Source organism: Artemia franciscana, chromosome 9 (assembly GCF_032884065.1).
Source record: "Artemia franciscana chromosome 9, ASM3288406v1, whole genome shotgun sequence".
Classification (NCBI taxonomy): Eukaryota; Metazoa; Arthropoda; class Branchiopoda; order Anostraca; family Artemiidae; genus Artemia; species Artemia franciscana.
Window position 1 is genome coordinate 36,273,226 of NC_088871.1, and position 23,852 is coordinate 36,297,077.

General features: G+C 34.5%; 2 protein-coding genes across 4 annotated transcripts in view; one reads left to right on the plus strand and one right to left on the minus strand.

Annotated features, from left to right (window-relative positions):
- The window catches only part of LOC136031353 (protein O-mannosyl-transferase TMTC4-like), a 119,567-nt gene that overhangs the window by 42,685 nt on the left and 53,030 nt on the right, over window positions 1–23,852 (minus strand). For both annotated transcript variants that reach the window (XM_065710850.1, XM_065710851.1), the window contains exon 10: window positions 21,611–21,793. In XM_065710850.1, coding sequence (XP_065566922.1) covers window positions 21,611–21,793 — 183 coding nt within the window. The remainder of the gene's footprint in view (window positions 1–21,610; window positions 21,794–23,852) is intronic.
- LOC136031354 (uncharacterized) lies at window positions 7,647–18,905 on the plus strand. 2 transcript variants are annotated; one of them, XM_065710852.1, is made up of 4 exons: window positions 7,824–8,037; window positions 8,995–9,126; window positions 15,747–15,996; window positions 18,399–18,905. In XM_065710852.1, the coding sequence occupies exons 1-4, from the start codon at window positions 7,879–7,881 to the stop codon at window positions 18,563–18,565; spliced, it is 708 nt and encodes a 235-aa protein (XP_065566924.1). In that variant the 5' UTR covers window positions 7,824–7,878; the 3' UTR covers window positions 18,566–18,905. The 2 variants fall into 2 exon arrangements, with proteins under 2 accessions (XP_065566926.1, XP_065566924.1); XM_065710854.1 differs by lacking the exon at window positions 8,995–9,126 and having other exon boundaries at window positions 7,647–8,037.

Consider the following 23,852-nt stretch of genomic DNA (forward strand, 5'->3'; position numbering starts at 1 on the left):
AGACTTTTTGACATAAAAAACATGATAGCTTATCACACTAAAATAATTTTGAAACTTCTTTTGAAACAAAAAAAAAAAAATTGAAAAATTTCTTTTGAAACAGAAAAAGGTTTTCAATGTCTGAGTGAAAATCTTTCGATGCGAGCATGAATGATGCTTGAAACTGCAACAACACGGATAACACACACAAATGTTTTGAAGCGGCTATTCTAAACTATACCAAAGTATCTGTCAAACTGGCATGATACATAACATTGTGACAAAATCCATGAGTCTGACATACAACAAAAAAACATGTATACCTGGAAAACAACGCAGGGATACTGTGTAAATATTAAATTTTTAAAATAATATTTTATGACATTCTCTTCTAAATATAACGAAAAAATATATACCTCTTCTAAATATATACCTGAACGACAACGCAGCTTACCAGCCCAGGGATACTGTGTAAATATTAAATTTCAAAAATAATATTTTATGACATTGTCTTCTAAATATAACGAAATATAATTCAAATAAAATATAATTTATGATAGTGTCTCTATAAAAACCTTTTATAGGTTCCATATAACATAACTCAACATAACTCAATCACCATAACTTGACCATTGAACAACTCACCCACCCTGAAATCCACTACCACTCAATTCAACTACATTAAATTCAACCACCAAACAGCAACAACTATCAACTCGACCACCAAACAACTCAAACATTCTGAGCTCAACTACCAAACAACTCAACCACCATCAACTCAACCACCGCATAGTTCAACCACCACATAACTCATATCTGTTTCAATGTTTTCGCTCGCAAGGGATTCTTTTAATAAATTGTTTTAAAAAAGGATTAAAAAACGAAACATTGCAATTGGTGCCATTTTCTGAAGAGCGTGTAATCTCTGTAATCTCTTAGTAACTGTAAAGCAAAGCGCTGTCTGTGCATACACCATAAACAATATAGAATAGAATATATTTATTCACTACAATAGCCGGAGCTAGCATTAGCATGTCATGACAAAAATAATTTATTCCTTCAAAAACACTCACAGGAAAATTTAAACAAACATTATATTAATCAAACACACATTAATCAAACATTAAATATTAGTCGAGTCAACATTATTAAAATGACGGGTAAAATATGGAACAAATGATTTGCGATATCTCTTAGTACTATAGGCTAAGCAAGTCAGTAACTGTGGACAATTCTTTTTTATTTGTCGGAGTCTAGTAACTGGTCCTTCAGTTGGGGGGCTCTCAAGGTTGGGTAGTAGATGACAATGAGTTGGGGAATTCAAACAATTTAGTCCAAATCTATATGTTAAGCCATGTCTACGACTATCAAGTGAGTCCAAATTGAGTTGTTTCAGTGCATCCTCGTAAGTTGAGTAGTTTTGTCCAAGTATAACTTTTACAGCTCTTTTTGTATCGTCTCAAGTCTATCTGTTTGATCTTTGGTCAATTCCGGATGCCAAGCAGGGCATGCATACTCAAGAGAAGGTCTAACATAACTGCAGTATACACACTTTAAAACCTCAGTTGGTGTACCAAATCTTTTTAGGTTGGAAAATGAATATAAAAGCGATGCGCCTTTTTTAGTCAGAAATTCAACGTGCGAATTCCATCTTAAATCATCGTCCAAAAGTATTTTAACAGTTTTCTTTGTTGCCAGTATGGAATTATGAGAAGAGTGGTTGTTACTTTTAGGAAGGAAAACGTCATATAAGAGCTCTTAGTTTCACTGACCGTCAGTTTTACCTTTTCTAATTCAGCTTTTAGATCATGATAGATTTCGATTAAGTCAGACTGTTCAGTAGTCGGAGGGCTTAGTCGCAGTGATAAAACAGTTGAATCACCAGCAAATTTAAAACACTCACGAATTGTTGTTAAAATACGGTTAAAAGCAATAAGAAAAGAAAGCGGGCCTAATCTAGTCCCTCGTGGCGAACCACAAAAAATATTTATAAATTCAGATGGCTCATGATCAGGGAGTTGGACACACTGAGATTTTTCAAAAAGAAAACTAGCGAGCATTCTTACAACAAATGGACGGGCTCCCATAACCTTTGCTTCTTCCACAACTACATTATGATCAAGATTATCAAAAGCCTTAACTATGTCTGCAAATAATGCATCAACATAGGCCCCATTAATTTCTAAGTGCTTAAGGATAGTATCCAACAATTCAACCAAATAATGAACAGTACTATGCCCAGATCTAAATCCAAATTGTTGGGGATCAATATTATCATTTATGTCCTCAAATAAACAATCAAAAATAAAACTTTCAAATACTTTTGAGAGAGCTGGTGTTTTCGAAATCGGCCTCATCTCGGTAATATCTTTAGGTGCCTTGCATTTGGGGATTGGCGTTACAATATGCACTCAGTATCGGCAATGTTTAAGATCAAGGCGACTGACACAACAGGGAACTCTCAAAGCTGTTAAATAGCTCAAATGATATATCCTTCAAGTTTTAATGCTTTTTAAGCAGGTATACTAGAATATTTTTAAGTACTATCCTTTCTTGAACTTTAAAAAGAAAATTCTGCTCCGTTCAATCGACAAAACAAAACTAACAGTTTTTAATGATGTAAAGTTAATTAAATCTTCATGTCTCTATTTTCAATGCAAAACGGAGAAGTTAAATAGTCCTTCTACAATTTATGAGAAAGTAGGTGTCGTCTTTTAGTTTTCTGTCGTTTATTAGGATCTATCCAAGTTCTACAAATTTTGGCAAGATTATCCAATCAATTCTAAACAGTTTGGCCACGCAAACAAAAAAAAGTTTATAATAGACGTTATGGAATGATTCTTTAAGGTATCGAATCGCCTTAAAACGCCAATGGCAAAGATGTATACACCGAAAACTGGCAGAAGTGATATTAAATTTAGACTTATAATAGGACGTCTTATAATTTAATAGGACGCATAAAAATTATATTTATTATAAAATTATAAAACGTATAAAAATTAAAAAATTATAATTTTATAGGACGTCTTATAATTTAACTTATTATAAGTTAAACTTATAATAGGACATGGGCCGTCGTGGCCCATGAACAAGCCGCAGAAACAGATCTGACACAAAAGTAAAAACCGTCCAATTTTTGCACAAACACAGAGCTTGTAAACCAACGACTTTACGCCTTCCCTCGTTCACATCATAAAAAAAAGCCAAAAATGGGAATATAAAAACAGACACATTCATTTTCCTTTGGTGAGGAAAGGAAAAAAATAACAATAATAATCAAATCTGATCGTATATATAAGGGTTTATTGACACCATCATTTACAGTTTCCTCAAAATTACAAATTAGTAACCAATCATGGGCTTGACCATGAAAAAAGCAACTTGGTAGATCCATCATACTTTTCTATAAAAGTCTACCGTTTCATATAAAACAGCTGAGAATAGGAAAAAGTCATACTGCTAGGTTGCTTGAACAAAGAATGACAAAAATGTTAATTTTTTTAATGTTAATATGTTAATGTGCAAAAACGACAATAAAACAGACAATACCGTCCATTTTTGGAACAATACAGAATTTCTAATACAAGTTTTTTTCTGATGTAACAGTCTCCATAAATTAGGAAAGGCTTGGGGGCAAATTTTCTAATTTTTTGATCTTTGTCCTTTTGACCAAATACCGGGCGTAAAAAAATTTTGAATTTATGGAGCAATGCTCTAACGGTAAAACAGTTCCATTGAAAATTTTTATGCAACCGTAATTTATTTCTCGCCCACAACGCACTCGACATATTCCATTCTTGTTTAGTTAAAACGATTTAATTTATAACAAATATTCACATTAATGGACTGAAAAAAAATTGTGCTAAGCCGTTGATGAACCGCTGAGTCAAACTACACTCTTTTCAATGGATTTTGTAGCTGTGCTTTATGTAACACTAATTTTTTTTTGTGTATCAGCTAGTGTAAAGGATTTATTTATGTAATTATTTTAAAACAATTACATACCAGCAAACGCATATAATATTCAATCAGCGTTGACAGTAGAAATTACAGTTATAACAGAATTTTATTTTTATTTAAAAAATTTTGAGCTAAAGGTAAATTTGGAAAGAAACTAAAAATATGTGAACTATATGCGTAAAACACCAAACATATCATTCAAATCAAAAGAAAGGGGGAACCAACTTTCAGAAATCATGTACACCAGATGGTGCGTGCTGAGTGTGGTGTCCGGCACAAGTGGTGCCCTGAGAAGTAAAACAGGTGGCGTATACTGGAAGGCCCTTTGTTGGAACCCTTGGTTCTCTGTACTGTTTTGGAAAAACAGTTTTCTCGCATTTTCGCTGGTTGATTAATTTTAAATTATCTTTTTTATGAAAATTAATTTTCTTGTTATTGTTTTCTGTAAACTGTAAATTCTTACTGCAGATATTTTAGACTTCCCGAGGAGAGTGATGATCGACGGAGTAAGGAGATCAGGAACGTACGCAGGAATTTTTTTCGGGGGGGGGGCTAAAACCTTCGAAGCAGCAGATATAAAGTAGCACGTTTTTTTATTTAGTAATGCAAAAAGCACGTATATCGAAAATACAGATAATCTGTAGTATTGTAGCGGATGGGGGGGGGGGAGAAGACTGAAGCCTCAAAAGTACGTTTTAGGCTCATGTTATGTTCATTGCGATTTAGAACCAGTGATTAATCTATTATATCCTACTGAAAGGGAAATTTTAGGGTTAACAGTGCAATATGGGTGCTGTGGGGGGTAGTTCTTCAATTGCAAAAACGTAGATTTTAATGAAAAATGATAGTTTCCAAAATTGATCCATTAAAAGCTGTACTTTATCCTGAAAAGGGGGGATAAACGCCCTATTATCAAGGATAATTCTATTTTGCTGTGGAAAGCAAACTCTCTTTACAAAAAAAAAACAGTACAATTGCAAACTACCTCAAAGAGGGTAAAAAGTTAGACAGAAAATGGGTTAATAATTGGGCAGTGACTTGACCGGATAATTGCATGCTGTAAAATCCCCCAAAAAAGGCTTCACATAATGTATCTAGATTCTTGATAAATGTCCTAGTTTTGCCAGAAATCCCAAGAAACCATGTGGAAATAAAACATTTCATAAAATTTTTCTGGGGCCCGGGTCCGAAGGCCTCCCCCCCCCCAGCGTACGTGCCAGAAGGAGGTAAAGACTTATCCAAGCGAATCCTCTAGTATCGCTGAAGGCAAGAACGTGTTCAGGTTTTCGTTTTTTTTTGGGGGGAGGGGAAGGATACAAAAAACTTTAAACAACTTCTCAAAAATTTGCATATGTTCATTTTTGTTACGTTTTTACGAGTCGGATAAACATTTCGGGGCGGGGGTTCAAACCCCCTAACCTCCCCCTAGATACGGTCTTGACTTAAGGTGAAGGATGAATCATTTTTAGATTAATCGCAAAATTTTTAGGCTTTCCAAAAGGTTTTGCTGACCACAGTTATAAACTTCCATTGGGCGTTTTTTAAATTTTGGAGCAAATATCTTTTTTTGGTATTCTCATTGAAAAAAACACTTACAACAACAAACTGCCCGCCTAGATTTTTAAAATACAATTCACCTCCTCTCCATATATTTTCACGAAGTCCTTACTAAAATGAATTTACAAGGACCAAACTTAAAAACATGGAGATATTCACTACTACTAAATAGTTTGGGGATGGGAGAGACTTTCGAGACAAAAAAGGAGAGACTAATCGTTTAGACAACTATCTAAACAATTAGGAAGGAAGGAAAACACGACTATTCTTTTTATGGTGTTTTTTAGCTTTTTCAAGGATTTGGACTAATGATGTCATGGTGTTTTGTATAAATTAATGAGCTTATAAATAACACATAAAAAGATAACAATTCATTATCAAAGTCCAATCAAACAGTTCGTGGTAACGAACTGTAGTAAGGAGCGACCCGGCTCAATAGTAACCAAAACTCTAAAAAATTGAATTTTGATATCAATAGCTACTCCAAAAGAATCGCATTTTAATGCTGATTTTAAATATATAAATTTCATCAAGTTTAGCTTTACCCATCAAAAGTTACCAGCCTGAGAAAATTTGCCTTACTTAAGAAAATAGGGGAAAACACATCCCCTAAAAGTCATAGAATCTTAACGAAAATCACACCATCAGATTCAGCGTATCAGAGAAGTTTCAAGCTCCTATCTACAAAAATGTGGAATTTTGTATTTTTTGCCAGAAGACAAATCACGGGTGCGTGTTTATTTATTTTTTTTTTCTTTTCTTTTTCTTTTTCCCAGGGGTCATCGTATCGACCAAGTGGTCCTAGAATGTCGCAAGAGGGCTCATTCTAACGGAAATGAAAAGTTCTAGTGCCCTTTTTAAGAGACCAAAAAAATTGGAGGGCATCTAGGCCCCCTCCCACGCTCATTTTTTTCCCAAAGTCAACGGATCAAAATTTTGAGATAGCCATTTTGTTCAGCATAGTCGAAAACCATAATAACTATGTATTTGGGGATGATTTAATCCCCCACAATCCCTGGGGGAGGGGCTGCAAGTTACAAACTTTGACCAGTGTTTACATATAGTAATGGTTATTGGGAAGTGTACAGACGTTTTCAGGGGGATTTTATTTTGTTTGGGGGGTGGGGCTGAGGGGAGGGGGCTATGTTGGAGGATCTTTCCTTGGAGGAATCTGTCATGGGGAAGAAAAATTCAAGGAAAAGGGCACATGATTTTCTAGCATTACTATAAGAAAACAATGAAAAATAAACATGAAAACGTTTTTTCAAATGAAAGGAAGGAGTAGCATTGAAACTTAAAACGAACAGAGATTATTACGCATGTGAGGGGTTCCAAAAATACTTTAGCATAAAGAGCGAGGTATTTAGGAGGAGATAAATACCTCGCTCTTTATGCTAAAGTATTTTTAGTAATTTCAACTATTTATTCTACGGCCTTTCTGATTCAGGGGTCATTCTTAAAGAATTGGGACAAAACTTAAGATTTAGTGTAAAGAGCAAGGTATTAACGAGGATACAAACCCCCTTGTATCCATAATAAAAATATAAGATGATTAAAAGTTCTAGTTGCCTTTTTAAGCAACCGAAAAATTGGAGGGCAACTAGGCCTCCTTCTCCACCCCTTATTTCTCAAAATCGTCTGATCAAAACTAAGAGAAAGCCATTTAGCCAAAAAAAGAATTAATATACAAATTTGATTTTAATAATTTATGTGCGGAGAGCCAAAACCAAACATGCATTAATTCAAAAACGTTCAGAAATTAAATAAAAAAAAATAATTTTTTTAGCTGAAAGTAAGGAGCGACATTAAAACTTAAAACGAACAGAAATTACTCCGTATATAAAATGGTGTCCCCTCCGCAATCCCTCGCTCTTTACGCTAAAGTTTGACTCTTTGCCACAATTCTACTTTTTAAAACAATTAAAAGCTTTAGCGTAAAGAGCGAGGGATTGCGGAGGGGACAACCCATTTTATATACGGAGTAATTTCTGTTCGTTTTAAGTTTTAATGTCGCTCCTTACTTTCAGCTAAAAAAATTAGTTTTTTTATTTAATTCCTTAAAGGAGCTAAACATTAATTGCTAGTACCATAGTGAAGAGAACTGAAGAGAAAATGAATCAATGAAGGAAGTAGCTAGTAAATATGTTTACTAATATTTGTCAATATTGTTTACTATTTCACGGGAATCAGCAAGCAAAACCAGTTTATACAACCGCCAAAACTCCATTATGATGCAAAATTATTAAAAGGAATTCCAAGTGACCCTGTAGCTAATTTTAGCCAAACTTGGAATTTTAAAAATTACAAGTCAACAAAGGTAGGCTATATAAGTTTCTGTCCCTTCGAAAGGGTTATCATTTTGATTTTGTAACAACAAAAGGAATGATATTACAAGTTTGGATGATTTGGATAGTGGTGGTTGTTCATGTTAAGGGACATGGAAGATTGCTCGATCCGCCTCAAAGGTCGTCGATGTGGAGGGCCGGATATAAGGTCCCAATAAACTACGACGACAACGGACTTTTCTGTGGCGGAATGAACGTAAGTAAAACAAATGTACCTTTTGCTGAAAAATTTTATTAGTGCTGTTTACTGAACTATTTAAGCCACAAGCGTGTTAAAGCTGGTGTGTTTTAAGGCCTTTACCGTATTTCTGTCTTCTAAAGTGAAAGAGATTAAGGATTTCTGCGATAAAATCACCAAAATAATCTTTTGTGCGAGCTGAAAGACTGGGCACGAGCTTCCATGCACAGAGGGGATATGTAGGAAAATTTGTCACAAAGGCTTTTTACATTGAATCTCGAATATCCTTTTTAGTGAATCTTTTAGTTTCATTTCTAAAACTCGGGATTTCTTTCTAACCTGGCGGCCTATATTCGTACATGTTGTGGGAAATAAAAATCATAATTTTTCTCACTGAATCCCTTCCTCTTCTTCTTACTTACACGGAACATCAAAAATTTCGTTTGAGGGCATATAGCTTTCACAAAGCAGCCCCGTTCCAAACACCATTAAGTAATGCTGCCTTGTTTATATATATTTTTTAAAGTTAGGGAATTTATTGTTTGCACTAAAAGTCCTAACACTCTTTAGTTGTCATTCTGGTAACATTCATTCCACTTATATTTCATTGTTTGTTTTGCAAAAACTTTGGAGAGTCAAGTAATTTTTCAAGAGGAAGGAGAGGAGGTATAGTATTTAAAAAAGCGTACATTAGTTGTCCCCAACGTCCATATTTTAACGAAATTGAATATACTTATTTTTACAAGAATATTTGAGGAGGGACCTTAGGAGAAATCCCAAAGTGATATTTTTCGAGCAAGTCCAGGTATACCAATAAATCTTCTGATTTAAGCTAGGAGGCTTAATCACAAAATAATGTTGCCTCGCACGCAACATATTTACGTTAGAACATATAAACGTTGTTTTTAATGACAAGCACTAAAAAGAAAGCAAGCCATTTTTGGTATTCAATCACAAACGGATTTGTCTTCCTAGAATCAATGGTCTATCAACGGTGGTCGATGTGGAGAATGTGGTGATCCCTACCAACAAAAACGACCAAGACCTAATGAAGAGGGAGGATTATACGGAACAGGCACCATAGGTAGAACCTTCATCGCTGGACAGGTATGGTTTTCCGGTGAAAATTAAGTTTGCAACTTAACACAACTTTCGTGCATTTCAAAGATAAACGTAAAGTGCCTAATGGTTGGTCTTTGACAAAAGATCTAACAGTATGCAAGCAATTCATGGATTAAACATAGATTCAGTATCCGAATTACTTAAGGCGAAACATAGAAGAATCAGCTTGTAAAATTTTAGTAGTTTTTGCAGCTTTAGTGTTTTTTATTTTTACCTACTTGTGGGGGAAATTGACTGAATATGAAAGCGATAGTACAAATACTACAAACTGATGGACGCACCACCAAGAATCACAATTTCTTAGAATTTATCCAATAGCTTCTAGAATTCATTCGTTCGAAACATGAATTCAATTCATTTCGAAACATTCGTCTATTCTTAAGTTTCTAATCTGCCCCGCCATAACTGGATCAAACGGTTGGACCTCCTTTAACAAGAATTTAAACTCGATGGCCCTTAAAGTGCAATCTTTGGTGTGAGACTGTTTCACGTGGTGACTGCTCTTTAGAGAATAAAAAAAAGAAAAGAAAAAAGACAGTTTTCTTTCAATTGAAAGTCAGGAGCAACATTAAAACTTAAAACAAAAAGAAACTATTCCGTATATGAGGGAGGTTGCCCCCTCCTCAATAATGCACTCTTCAAGCTAATTTTTTAGTACTTTTAAAAAGTTTCTCATTCTAATTAAACGGCCCTTGTGTTTCAGGAGTCGTTCTTAAAAATTGGAAAAACAAAGTCAAACCTAAGCGCAAACAACGATGTATTTAGGAGGAGGACAACCCCCCTCCCCTCATTTACGGAATAATTTCTGTTGTTTTAAGTTTTAACATTGCTCCTTAATTTTAGTTGGAAAAACTTGTTTATTTTTTTGTTTCTGATCGTTGAAAAAACTCCCTACCCTCACGGGAGACTCCTCCGTGGAAAGTTCTTATCATGTCACCCCCCTTAGAAAACTCCATCCGGATATTTTAATCCTCGCTGAAAAATTTTCCTTAGCACACTTTCACTTGAAAAAAAAAATTAAATCTCTAATCCTTTTTCAAAACATACCAGAAAACCTTCCTTCTCTGGGAATTTCTCTCAGAAATCCCCCTCCCCCGGTGTAAAATTAGAAAATTTCTACCTTAGAGAATTCCCCATGCCGAATTTTTTCCCGCAGAAAATTTCTGGGTGGAAAATTTCTCTAAAAAAAAACCACCCCACGGAAAAATCCTCCATACTATTCCTATCCCGCTGAAAATTTCTCCCGGACGATTCCCTAGAACATCTCCACGCTCAAAATTGAGTCCGCGAAGAGAAAGTGAGACAAATAAAAAGAAATTTGCTTAAATTTTCCCAGTGTAGAATTTCCCAGTAAAAGTTCCTGCCTGGACACTTCTCTCCCCACGAAAAATTCTCCCCGTTCAGCCCCCTTCTCTCATCAACCTCCCCCCCTAATTTAGGTATACTTCCCAACAACAAATAAAATACGTAAACACAGTGCAATTATTATAAATTATAGCCTTTTTTTAGGGACTGTGGGAGGTCACGTTATTCCCAAAGACTTATTTATTGGTATTTTGAAAATTTTGATTGGAAGGCTTTCGGGAAAAAGAGGCGTGGGAAGGGGGCTAGTCACCATCCAATCTTTTTTTCAATTAAAAAGGGCCCTAGAACTTTTAATCCCCATTCGAATAAACCCTCTCCCTAATTTCTAGGACTTTGGGTCAATACGACCACTCCTGGAAAAATAAACAAACAAATAAACGCACATTATTGATCTTTCTTCCTTCAAAAAATACAAAATTCCACATTTTTGCTGATGGAAGCTTGAAACTTCTACGGCAGGGTTCACTGATACACTGAATAAGATTGTCCGATTTTCATTAAGCGTCCTTGACTTTTTGGGGTGTTTCACCCCTATTTCGAAAATTCGGCAATTTTTTCAGGATCTAGCTTTTGATGGGTAACCCTAAACTTAATGGATCTCATACATTTGGAATCAGCATTAAAAGCCAATTCTTTTGATGCATATATTCATATCTGATTTTAGATATTCCAGTTTAAAAACGATTCCGTTTCTTAGATTTTAAGTTACTATTGAGCCGAGTCGCTCCTTACTTACAGTTTGTTACCATGAACTGTTTGTAAACAAACTTACGAAAGAGTATCAGGGCAGTCATTAAGAGAGAGAATCCAGTGAACTAGTCTAGTCACTTGAGCCCTGATAGGTTTCATGCATCAAATCTTCTCAGAATATATGTTTGTAGAAAATCAACATAATTGCCATGTCAGAAACAAAAATAAATAAAATAAATAATTTAAAACATTTTACAGATTACTGAAGATCTGAATACATCATCTCATAACTGTCTACAGGATAAGAGGACTCTTTATACGGTAACCAACACAAAAATTTCATGATAGTAATTGCAAATCAAAACTTTTTGAACATTTAATTACATTTAATGTTCCGTTTTATTTGCTCCTGTATTGTGCCTCACAATATCTGTGTCGCGGAGGATAAATTAAATGTTACTATTATTTAACCTAGGAAGTTCCCATTTCCTTTAAGTCTTTCTTTATGATACTTCGGTTGGCCGAAAAATAAAATCTTCGGCATTCTGTCATCCTTCATCCGCAGAATATGCCCTAGCCATCTCAACCTTTTCCTCATTATAGCTCTAGAAAGCGGGATTGAACCACACTTTTCATACAGCCTACTGAAATACAATCAGTCAACCGGGTACCCAGCACAATCGTAGAAAATTTATCTGGAAAATTTCTAGTAAATCTTCATCTACTTTTCGGAGCACCCAAGCTTTAGAGCCATATCTGACCACTGTCATCGCTGTACCTTCTAATACTCTAATTTTGGTTTGCAGACTTATGTACTATTCTTCCAAACTTTATTTTAACCGTGAAAAAGCACCCTGAGCCTTGGCTATTCTACTTTTAACATCTTCACTGCTCCCACCGTCTTTAAAAATAATACTACCAAGGTAAGTGAAGCTACCCACCTGATCAATCTTTTTGTTACCCAACGTCACCTTTTCATCTTCACTTATTCCTAGCCTTAGTGACTTAGTCTTCTTAACACTAATTTTCAAACCTATTCTAGCACCCTGAAATCGCAAAACCTCTAAAAGTTCATTCATCTTGCTGACACTTTCATTTAGGATGCTCAAATTATCAGCATAATCTAAGTCCAGGAGAGTTCCCCCCCCCCCATTTGATTCCGTGGTCTCCCATTGCTTTTTCTGAGCTCCTTTATATATATATATATATATATATATATATATATATATATATATATATATATATATATATATATATATATATATATATATATATATATATATATATATATATATATACTAGCTGTTGGGGTGGCGCTTTTTAGTTTTTTATTGGTTTTTACCTTTATTTTAGCTTATTTTTCAGTTTTTCCTTTTTTTTAGTTTTTTTTATTTTTTATTTTTTTTAGTTTTTTACCTTTTTTTAGTTTTTTTAGTTTTTTTTAGTTTTTTAGCTTTTTTACTTTTTTATTAGTTTTTAGTTTTTTTGTAGTTTTTGCCTTTTTTTAGTTTTTTCAGTTTTTTTTTAGTTTTTTATTGGTTTTTACCTTTATTTTAGCTTATTTTTCAGTTTTTTCCTTTTTTTTAGTTTTTTTTAGTTTTTAGTTTTTTTAGTTTTTTACCTTTTTTCAGTTTTTTTAGTTTTTTTAGTTTTTTTAGTTTTTTATTTTTTTTATTAGTTTTTAGTTTTTTTGTAGTTTTTGCCTTTTTTTAGTTTTTTTAGTTTTTTAGCTTTTTTATTAGTTTTTAGTTTTTTTTGTAGTTTTTGCCTTTTTTTAGTTTTTTTAGTTTTTTAGCTTTTTTATTTTTTTATTAGTTTTTAGTTTTTTTTTGTAGTTAGTTTTTTTAGTTTTTTACCTTTTTTTAGTTTTTTTTAGTTTTTTTAGTTTTTTAGCTTTTTTATTTTTTTTATTAGTTTTTAGTTTTTTTGTAGTTTTTGCCTTTTTTTAGTTTTTTTAGTTTTTTAGCTTTTTTATTAGTTTTTAGTTTTTTTTTGTAGTTTTTGCCTTTTTTTAGTTTTTTTAGTTTTTTAGCTTTTTTATTTTTTTATTAGTTTTTAGTTTTTTTTGTAGTTTTTGCCTTTTTTTAGTTTTTTCAGTTTTGACGTCACCTGATCCAGTTTTTTCAGGTGACGTCACCTAATCCACGATCCACAGATCCACAGACAACTTATTTTTATATATATAGATATATATATATATATATATATATATATATATATATATATATATATATATATATATATATATATATATATATATAAGTTGCCTGTGTGTGTGTGGGTCTGTCTGTCGGGTGACGTCATGTTTGTGTGTTGACTGACGTCATGTTTTCGACTGACGTCATTATAAGGATTGAGCTGCATGCGTCATGAAGTTGTTTGTCGACTGACGTCATGTTTGTCAACTGATGAAATTAAATACCGGGACACCGGTACACAAATGACGACCGGGACACAGGGAATATAAATGACGACCGGGAACCTCAAAGAGAAATTACAGACTGGGACACCCGGACACAAATCACAACCGGGACACAGGGAATATAAATGACGACCGGGACATAGGGACACAACTACAACGGGGACGCCGGGGCACAGGCGGGATATATAAATGACGACCGGGACACAGGGATTGTTCGAATAGAAATTACAAACCGGGACGCAAATGACGACCGGGATACCGGGACACAGGGAATATAAATGACGACCGGGACACTCAAAGAGAAATTACAGGACACAAATGACGACCGGGACACAGGGAATATAAATGACGACCGGGAACCTCAAACAGAAATTACAGACTGGGACACCCGGACACAAATCACGACCGGGACACAGGGAATATAAATGACGACCGGGAACATGCAACATATAATTGTCCATGGGAAAAACAATCCGTATTCAGATCTATACCTCATTATTCTAATGATGTGTCCCTGTGTCCCGGTCGTCATTTATATTCCCTGTGTCCCGGTCATCATTTGTGTCCCGGTGTCCCAGTTTGTAATTTCTCTTTGAGTGTCCCGGTCGTCATTTATATTCCCTGTGTCCCGGTGTCCCGGTCGTCATTTGTGTCCCGGTGTCCCGGTCTGTAATTTCTATTCGAACAATCCCTGTGTCCCGGTCGTCATTTATATATCCCGCCTGTGCCCCCGGCGTCCCCGTTGTAGTTGTGTCCCTGTGTCCCGGTCGTCATTTATATTCCCTGTGTCCCGGTCGTGATTTGTGTCCGGGTGTCCCAGTCTGTAATTTCTCTTTGAGGTTCCAGGTCGTCACTTATATTCCCTGTCTCGGTCGTCATTTGTGTCGTGAACAAATGTCTTAAATACCGTTAATGACGTCACCGTCAAAGCAAAAATGACGACAACTAATTTCATGACGTCAGTCAACACAGAAACATGACGTCACCTGATCCACAGACAGACAGACAACTTATTTTTATATATATAGATATATATATATATATATATATATATATATATATATATATATATATATATATATATATATATATATATATATATATATATATATATATATATATATATATATATATATATATAAAATAAGTTGTCTTGTGTGTGTGTGGGTCTGTCGGGTGACGTCATGTTTGTGTGTTGACTAACGTCATGTTTTCGACTGACGAAATTACAGACCGGGACATCGGGACACAAATGACGACCGGGACACCGGCACATAAGGAATATAAATGACGACCGGGACACAAGTATTGTTCCATTAGCAATCACCATCAACAAAGCACCGGGACACAAATGACGACCGGGACACAGGGAATATAAATGGTGACCAGGACACTCAAAGAGAAATTACAGACAGGGACACCGGAACACAAATGACGACCGTGACACCGGGAATATAAATGACGACCGCGACACTCAAAGAGAAATTACAGAATGGGACACCGGGACACAAATGACGACCGGGACACAGGGAAACAACAACAACGGGGACGCCGAGGGGGCACAGGTGGTTATATAAATGACGACGGGGACACAGGGAATGTTCGATTAGCAATCACCATCAACAAAGCTCAAGGGCAATCATTAGAATAATGAGGTATAGATCTGAATACAGATTGTTTTTCCCATGGACAATTATATGTTGCATGTTCAAGAGTCGGTAAACCTGACAATCTATTTATATGCACAGTGGGACACAGGGACACAACTACAATGGCGCGTAACTTATATGGCGCGTAACGACTTACGCGCGGGGGGGGGGGGGGGCTTGGGGGGGGGGGTTGCACTTAATAACAACAACATTTGTTATTAAGGTGATAGAGGCAAAAGACGCTATATATATATATATATATATATATATATATATATATATATATATATATATATATATATATATATATATATATATATATATTTTCCGGTTCAAATAAAAAAACTTAGAGAGAAAATTACAGTGTTTTCTCTCAATACTGTGTTTACTTTCAAGAGAAAAAAACAAAAATACAATTAATATAATAACATAGATTTAATTTACAAGATAGGAATTTGAAAACAACATTTGTTATTAAGGTGATAGTGGCAAAAGTGGAGCTGACCCAGAGTCACATGGGATTCTTCCAGTTCAAGTTATGCAAAAAGGAGACAAAGGAAGAGCTAACCACACAGCATTGTCTTGACAAGAATATTCTTCAACTAGAAAATGGTTCAGGAAACAAATATTACGTACAAGATCCTAGACCAGGAATGCATTATCCAAGAATTCAACTTCCCAAAAATCTAGTCTGTGAAAACTGTGTCCTTCAATGGCATTATACAGCAGGTAAGAGCAGGCTTGTTCTATAATATTTAGCATAAAATAGCAGGGTGACACTATTTTCAATTTACAAAAAAAACAAAAACAAATTTAAATAATTATAAATGTTTTCTAAATGATCTCAAAGAAAAAACGGAAAAATTTTCGTTGTAAAAAAAAAACAAAAACAAAAAAAAAAATACAATCGAGGGACTCTAGAATTTTAACTAGAATTATATGTGCACACAGTATCTTTGGTCGAAGGGCCTCTGATCCTGGGAGGACAAAATTTATTTACAAAGTAAATAAGAGAATGTTCTAATCACTACTAGAAAATATGGATAAAACTGTACAAGAAGGGATATTCCGGGGGTGGACTGGCCCAAAAGCTCTGAAGTTTCCGTCTGAATAGTCCAAAGTGATTTCAAATAGAAATTTAACATCTAGATTTTTCCATTATTTTCTAAGTGAATTTATTTCTAGAATTTTCTGAATTTATCTCTTCTTATTTCCATTATTTTCTAGGTGATTGTCCAATAAATTCCACGTGTTGTATTGCTGGTAAATTGGAGGGTCCCTAAGTATAACACCAAGAGTGTACGACCGATCCACAATAAGTATTGCTAAACTCTGGAACAATAAAGCAAAACACAGCGTGCATTTTAGTTGTAGGATACCACTATTTCGGAGGGTTTACAAACAATAATCAATGAGATATATGCACTTCTGCAAGTAAAACTACTGGACACAGATGGCAAGGGGTCTGAAGAACAAATGAATGAATCCTAGAAAAAGATAGGGTTTATCCTTTGGAAAGGCTTTCTTTTTGATGCTATTCTTTGATAAAAAATAGTCAGTTCTTGTTTTTCGGTTGACAACATTTTTGACTCCTTTTGTAAACCCTCCTTTTGTAAACACAAGAATAGCAAAGAAACATTTCCTTGCAACAACAAATAGTAAAAAAAAAATGATTTCGAACAATAGTGATTCTAGGAAAAAAAGCTTTTTTCTAAGCATGCATTAGAAAGTACCTTTTGGACCCTATGGGGTTGAGAGGTCAATGAACCTCTTGGCATTTATAACATGGAAGGGGGAAAAACTGCACAGAAAAATGGTCGACTGAAACACTAATTAGTAAATCAACTTTAGAAGGGTTACTTTGCATTCAGTTATCAACTAGGTAACCCCAATTATTCAATTAATAGTTAGTTTCATTGTGCAATTGATAACGCTACAGTAGTAATCTCTGATTACAGCGTCTAATCGCATTTGTTGCTAGAAGCTGTTTCTTTGTATCATCTGCTCTTTTTAAATTAATTAAAATAATTTGTGAAAAAGAAGTTTTTCAAAGAAAAGTAAGGATCCATATTAAAATTAAGACCAGCATAAATAAATTTCGATAATAATTCAAACTCAAAACAACTTGATATTGTTGTGCAACTTGATGTGCATTTTGCTGTTTTGCCTTGATTATATAGAGAGACCAATGCACTATGTAGGTAAACGACAAAAAAGGCTACTCGTCTAGAAAAATATTGATGGAAGTTACATCAAGCCATCTATGTGGGGAAGAATCATTTGGTAAAAAAGTCCCCTTATCTTCCAAAATCAGAAGACATTACCGTAATTCCAATTCTTATTTTTGGGAGTAGCATTTTTGATATTGCAAAGCTACTAAACAGCTTATTGCTAGGAGTAAAAAGAAAAATGAGTAGGAAGATAAAATCGACTAAACCTGAAGAATTTCTCCTCAGAAATGTTATTCTCAAAGAGGTAAAATCAAGTTGACAAAAAATCGGAAGCTCATCTTAGTAAATACTACTATAACCCTGGCTGCATGATTTGCATTTTTCTTGTTAACCCTGTGATTATTTGTTTTTGATTATGTTCTTTTCCTATTTCATCTATCCTTATTCTGTGTTCATACAATCCAGTTTTATTTTTATTTTTTTCTGATTTTTTTTTTTTTTTATAAGCGTTTGAGAAGTCAAACAGGAAAAAGAAATGGGTCTATATCATGTACTTCAGGCGATAAACGAAAAAAGAACAGGTATATATATATATATATATATATATATATATATATATATATATATATATATATATATATATATATATATATATATATATATGAGATAACACGAAACCTGAGAATAAAACGTTTCAGCTGTTCAGTGTCAGCCATTTTTGTTTTGTTTGGAAATTTAACTAAATATTTAAATGTATATACACATATTCCCCCTGCTGACTTGACGACTTTCAAAAACTCGTCCTCATACAATTAGTGAATCATCATCAAAACAAGAGACGTTTTTCCCCGATTTCCTGTGACAATTTTTATGGCGTTAATGGAACCGGTATATGCGCCATTTAGATAATAATTTAGCTCACATTTGTCTGTATTTTGCTCCCATTTTGTCATTTTTCAGGTAATAATTGGGGCGACTGTGACAACGGTACATTTACAACGGGTTGTGGTCCGCAAGAAACGTTCGTTAACTGTGCTGATATACGAATTCTACCTAAAATCAGCAAACCAGACCTCAAATATCACAGTTTCAAAAACCAAATTAACAGCAAAGCAAAAGACAATTAATTATTTGCATATAACATACAGAAAAATAACATCGAATTTATAAAAGTAATTCATAAAAATTTACATTTTGATTATTAAGAAAGAAGCAATGAATACCCTGACGATGCATAAAACACTGAAATCAACTTTTTTTTTCTCCCTTCCTAAGTGCTAAGTTCTGTAATGAATTACAACTGCAATCTAAATTGCAGTCGTAGCATATATATTTAATACTGACGTTTTTGTGGAAAATACTGTGATAATTTTAATTTATTTGTTTTGATGTGATGTGGTAAACGATGTGATAATTATTTATTGTTTTTGTACATATTAAATTATTAAAGCCAATGGTCAAGTTCCATACTACATTTTTTTCATAGGCTATGAAATCAGGGGGTTTCATTGCTAGAGTCTTCTGGTAGTTTAGAGTAAGGTTGTCAATAAATGTGTTCCACTGCTGGGCTAAATAAATCAGTTTAGTCAATTCATTTCGTTTTGTATAGCTTTTTTGTAAAATAGACATTGTCAGCACATACTCTTAAAACTGAGGATCAACTTCTTCAGTTCGTTTCGTTCTATGTCATAAAGATTGGTAGACATTTTTAGAAAAAAAGTTCCAAAGCTTGCTGAAAACGCCCCTATAAGTTTCATTTTCTATGTTTTATTTTGTAATTTGAGATTTTGCGCGCTTGATCAAGTTGTTCAATTCATCTTCGCTTGTCTCACTCGGTCTTCTGGGTAAAAGAAAGAGAGACAAGGCAAATCAGCTTCCCAAATTGTGTCATTTCCCTTTTCTAGCTTGCAAAAATAGTTGTGGGATTGGATTACCGATAACAACATTATCATCTCTAGTGTTCTAGACTGGAGATATCAGCCACGTTTATTATAAAAAAAAATACTAAAATGCAAACGTATAGTGCAAAGCAAACACAACTGATAGCTAAAAACTTTATCCAACTTTAACTTTCACTGGAAAATATACAGGGGAAATGGGCGATTTTTGGGAAAAAAGCCTTGATGTTCAATTGTGATTTGAAACATCTCTTCCTTACTGGAATTTTTTATAAACTAAAGGGACAAAGACTTCCTGTTGAAGGTGCACGTTAGATTTTACTGAATTTTACAATTGGATAGTTTTTCAAGACAATTGGAGTTTGTTTCACAGCCCACTTCAACAATTTTCATATTTAGTTCTCGTGAGAAACTTGTTGAAGGATTAAAAGATATAAAAAGAGATACAACCAAGGGACAGGGATTTCTTTTGGCAGAGTATCCAAGACACAAGGCTTTTTTGCATTTGAGAAAGTTTAAATACACCTTCGAAATATGGGAAATAAATGGACAAACACATAAATATACTAGATCTACACTGCATGGGCAACGTGAGGTATTGTGGCAAGGTTTTTTCAGCTTCGCCGAGCAAAGTGTTGCGAGAGCAACACTTTGCTTTTGTTTCCTCGCTTCGATTAAACGCTGAAGTTCTTAATCTGTAAGGATCTTAAAATAGACAAGTCCCTTACATGTCTTTCCACTGGAATCATATTGGTCTTACCATTAAATACACTAGAAACAAGTAATAGGTACACAACTTGCAAAAGTTGCGAACCCCTCATTGACGAAGATGATTATGAGCTAACAGCCGACTGTTGCTTAAAACTCCCCTATATGTCTCACAATTGGTATCTTGCTGTTTTTGGTTTCAGTATGCGCCTTACTACTAAAGTTGTCAACCCCTTAAAATTTCAGACTGGTACATCTCATGAAGGAATTTTTCTACCAAAAAATGGGTGACATATACTTTGATCAGTTCACCAAGAGCTATTGACTGCCGTTGAGAAAAAAATATCTATCTATCTTAGTTCAAAAATTGACTTTTTTGCCGTAGGCCAAGTTTCTAGCGTCATCACTTAGAAAGGAGCAAAGGATAAACTCTAATTTCTTTAGCAATGAAAGAGCATTTAAAGTTTAAGAGGTATATCTGATCCCACTTCTCTACTGCAATCCCAAGTGCGAAAAACCGAATGATAAACTCAGTTGAAATCACGAATAGAAATGGGTAGAAACAATAGATGGCAGCACTTTCGAGCCCGTGGGAAAATGCCGCTTTTTTGTTTCTGTAAATTTTTCTATTTATCACTAAAAGAAGATATATTTCCTGTGGGGCCAGGCAACTGCCTCATATATTTAACACTTTCAGATTTTAGTCCATCTTGCAATTTGAAACTGGTGCCTGCCTGCTTGCCTGCTAGAACGGAGCTTTCCACTCTACAGCAGAAACATGGTTTGATGAAATAAAATCTTGACTGCATGACTTCAGATAGTTCTCTCTGATATAGGCTATAAAACTCCACTCCACTTCACTTTGCACACTATAGGCTCTGGCTCAAGGACAAGCAAAAGCCATCCTTTTTAGATTTTTTTTGGATTTTTTTCTGAAAAAACTCCCCGAAAAATGTCTTGTACAATTTTCTCTTCTTTGTTTAATACCAACGATTCTGCGCCATATTCAGTAATACTCGTTACTATTGTCTCAAATACGTCGAAGTTTCGACTTAAATTAAGTCTTGCTTGCCCATACATTCCCAGGCACCGATTAACCAAAAAAAGAAGTGCTTTAGGTATTTACAAATTATGCTTAAAAAACGATACTCAAAATGCAGGGATAGGTTTAAAATTAAATGAAAGAAGATTAAGTCTCTTGAATAATAAATAAATGCTATATGAATATGAACAATTGAGTTATGGATAGCGTCTTCGTCGCTATTTAATAAATGAGAATGAAAAAGTGATGTTAGGCAGGAAGTAACTAGACTTGACGGACAAGTTTTACCTACCTAGGTACTTTATTAGTAAGGATGGAGGATGCAGAGAAGATGGAAAAAGTAGAATAGCTAAGATACAGGTTATTTTTGCGGGTGTGATAAGAACTTGAGGAATTGAAATATAAGTCTTTGTACTAAAATTAAAGTGCTCACAACCACAGTAAAGCAATATTTAGGCTCTACGCTAGGTTCTAAGATCTCAATATCTACCAGTTATGGACTTTTTTCTTTTGATTCGTCTTACCTAGATTGGCGTAATAGACAGGATTGTCTGGCATTAGACGGATTGCTTCCAAGAAATGATCTTCTGATTCTTGATATCTTCCTGTTTTGCCTAATGCATTAGCCATTGTAAAATGAAGGCTTGGTTCTCCTGGTATATATTTTAAAGCTTTTTTGGACAGCATCATGGCCTTCGAGACATTGCCTAAAAAAATACATAATATTTAAATGAAAAATCAGTAAATTCTAATACAAGATAGGGCAATTATCATTGACATCTCTTGAATCCTGCGCACAGTTTTGCTGACGATAACCCCTTTTCATACAGCAGTCAATAAACACAAAGACCTAGCTTAAGCGTCTTTTTCCATGTGAGGGAACCATACAGATGATTGCCTAATGCCTAGATAGTCAATCTCAACGCATCTTATATTGAGCAGCTATCAGTCAACCAATGGAAGGCCACAAATGGACATTCAGAATTCACCTTTAAACGCTCACTGAATGCATTTCAGGTCTCTACATATTGGCAAACTACAAGACAATGTATATAAGTAGTGGAATGTTTTTCCATGACATACTTGAAGTTTTAGCACAATAATTCTTCAGAAATGTCAAGCGGAAAATTTTCTATGGGAGTCTACACGCGTCCATGTTTTATTTTGTCGACACTAGCGCCAGTTTCTAGTCTTATAAGCAACCTATGCTCTGTGGTCATAGACGATTTTCCATTTTATACCTTTCTGTGCATAACGATGCTCCTCAGGGAGAACATTAGACCCTCTAAATAGGCATGCTCTCGAGCACAAGTGATAAGACCACTGAGTCATAAGAACTGAGTGATAACTGATAATAGTAACTGATCAATAACTGAGTGATAAGAACCAGAAGAGCCACTGAAGTCTACTGAGTCTTGTGTTGGCATTACGACATAGAAAGTTCGCAAAGATTTCCTTTGATCAAGGTATGGTAGAAAGAATATTGTTTTATTACAAAGGAGCCTTCCAATAAAATGAGGAATCTCCAACGGAAAGCTGAGCTTGCAATTGTCTTAACTCTTCAGCAAAACCAAAAAGTTAATAAATATATAAATATAGAATGTAAAAATAAATATAGAATAAAATCAAAACATTTGTATGGCATCATATATTTGGTGCTATATCTGTGTATTTACTTGAACTGGAGTTGATGTGGATAAGTATATCAAGGTATATATTCCCTCTACACAATGTTTTTCGTGACAAGCCTGCAGCTGTAACTTGCTCCAAAAAGACAAGATACTAGTGTTTTTGGATATATTATACTTAGATCTATCCATTCGTCGAGCCAAATTTATGGTATTACTTAGAACCCACCAGAGAAAGGATCTAAACTTGTTTTAAAAAATAGGAAAATTATCCTTTTTAGACAATTTTAAACAAACTTTCAACTTATTTAATCTAGAAAACCCCGTACACCAAACTTAAAAACTATGATTCGATGGATGCCTAGAACAGTATCTCAGCTATAGGGTGATAGAACAATTTGTTGAGACAGTAACTATTTTTTCACTGACCTCGGCTATAGCGTTTTTATCAGAAAAGGACATGGGCTAAACAAGATGGATACAGTAAAATTCTAGATAAGGGGCTTTTGTCTGTCTTGAAAAGTAGTTTCTAGGATAACTGCCTATAAAGAGAAAATTTTTGATAAAAAGCTAAAGAGCTTGTTTTTTTTGTTTTTTTTTTTAATTTTGCCTATAATTTAAGAGGAAAATTCAGATTCAACATTGAATAATAATATTACTGTGGTAAGACCCAAAGGGCCTTCAGCAGGGGCGTAGCTTCAACATTTGCTTTGGGGGCAAGAGGGTATCCACCTCCATATAGTCAGTAAGCATGGGTTATCTTCAGGGGGAAGCAGTGACGATTTTGGCCTTTTCAATTTGCTTATACTTACAGTAAGTATTAAGTTTTATACCGGTTGAATTCAAAAATATTCCAGAATGCATAAATAACCAGTGCACCGGCATCAAATAAACAAAAATCAATTAGTGGACTCTTCTTAAACACTTCGGGTGGGTGATGGTGAGTTTAATAAGCTCGGATTCTTTGCCAGCTTTATCGTTAATATTAAAGGGCGTATCTCCTTCTACTTCCTTAAACTCCTGCGCTCATCATTGGAGACAAAATCTTGCACTTGAGCTCCACACTATTCCAGCAGCCCCGTGCATCACATCATTCATCTGCATGTGATTTGAAATTGACGTCTTTGCAAATTCAAAG

Coding starts and splice junctions, on each gene's coding strand:
- LOC136031354 (XM_065710852.1), top strand. CDS start 7,879: ATGATATTACAAGTTTGGATGATTTGGATAGTGGTGGTTGTTCATGTT. Junction 8,038..8,994: donor TTTTCTGTGGCGGAATGAAC/GTAAGTAAAACA, acceptor TTGTCTTCCTAG/AATCAATGGTCTATCAACGG. Junction 15,997..18,398: donor TCAATGGCATTATACAGCAG/GTAAGAGCAGGC, acceptor GTCATTTTTCAG/GTAATAATTGGGGCGACTGT.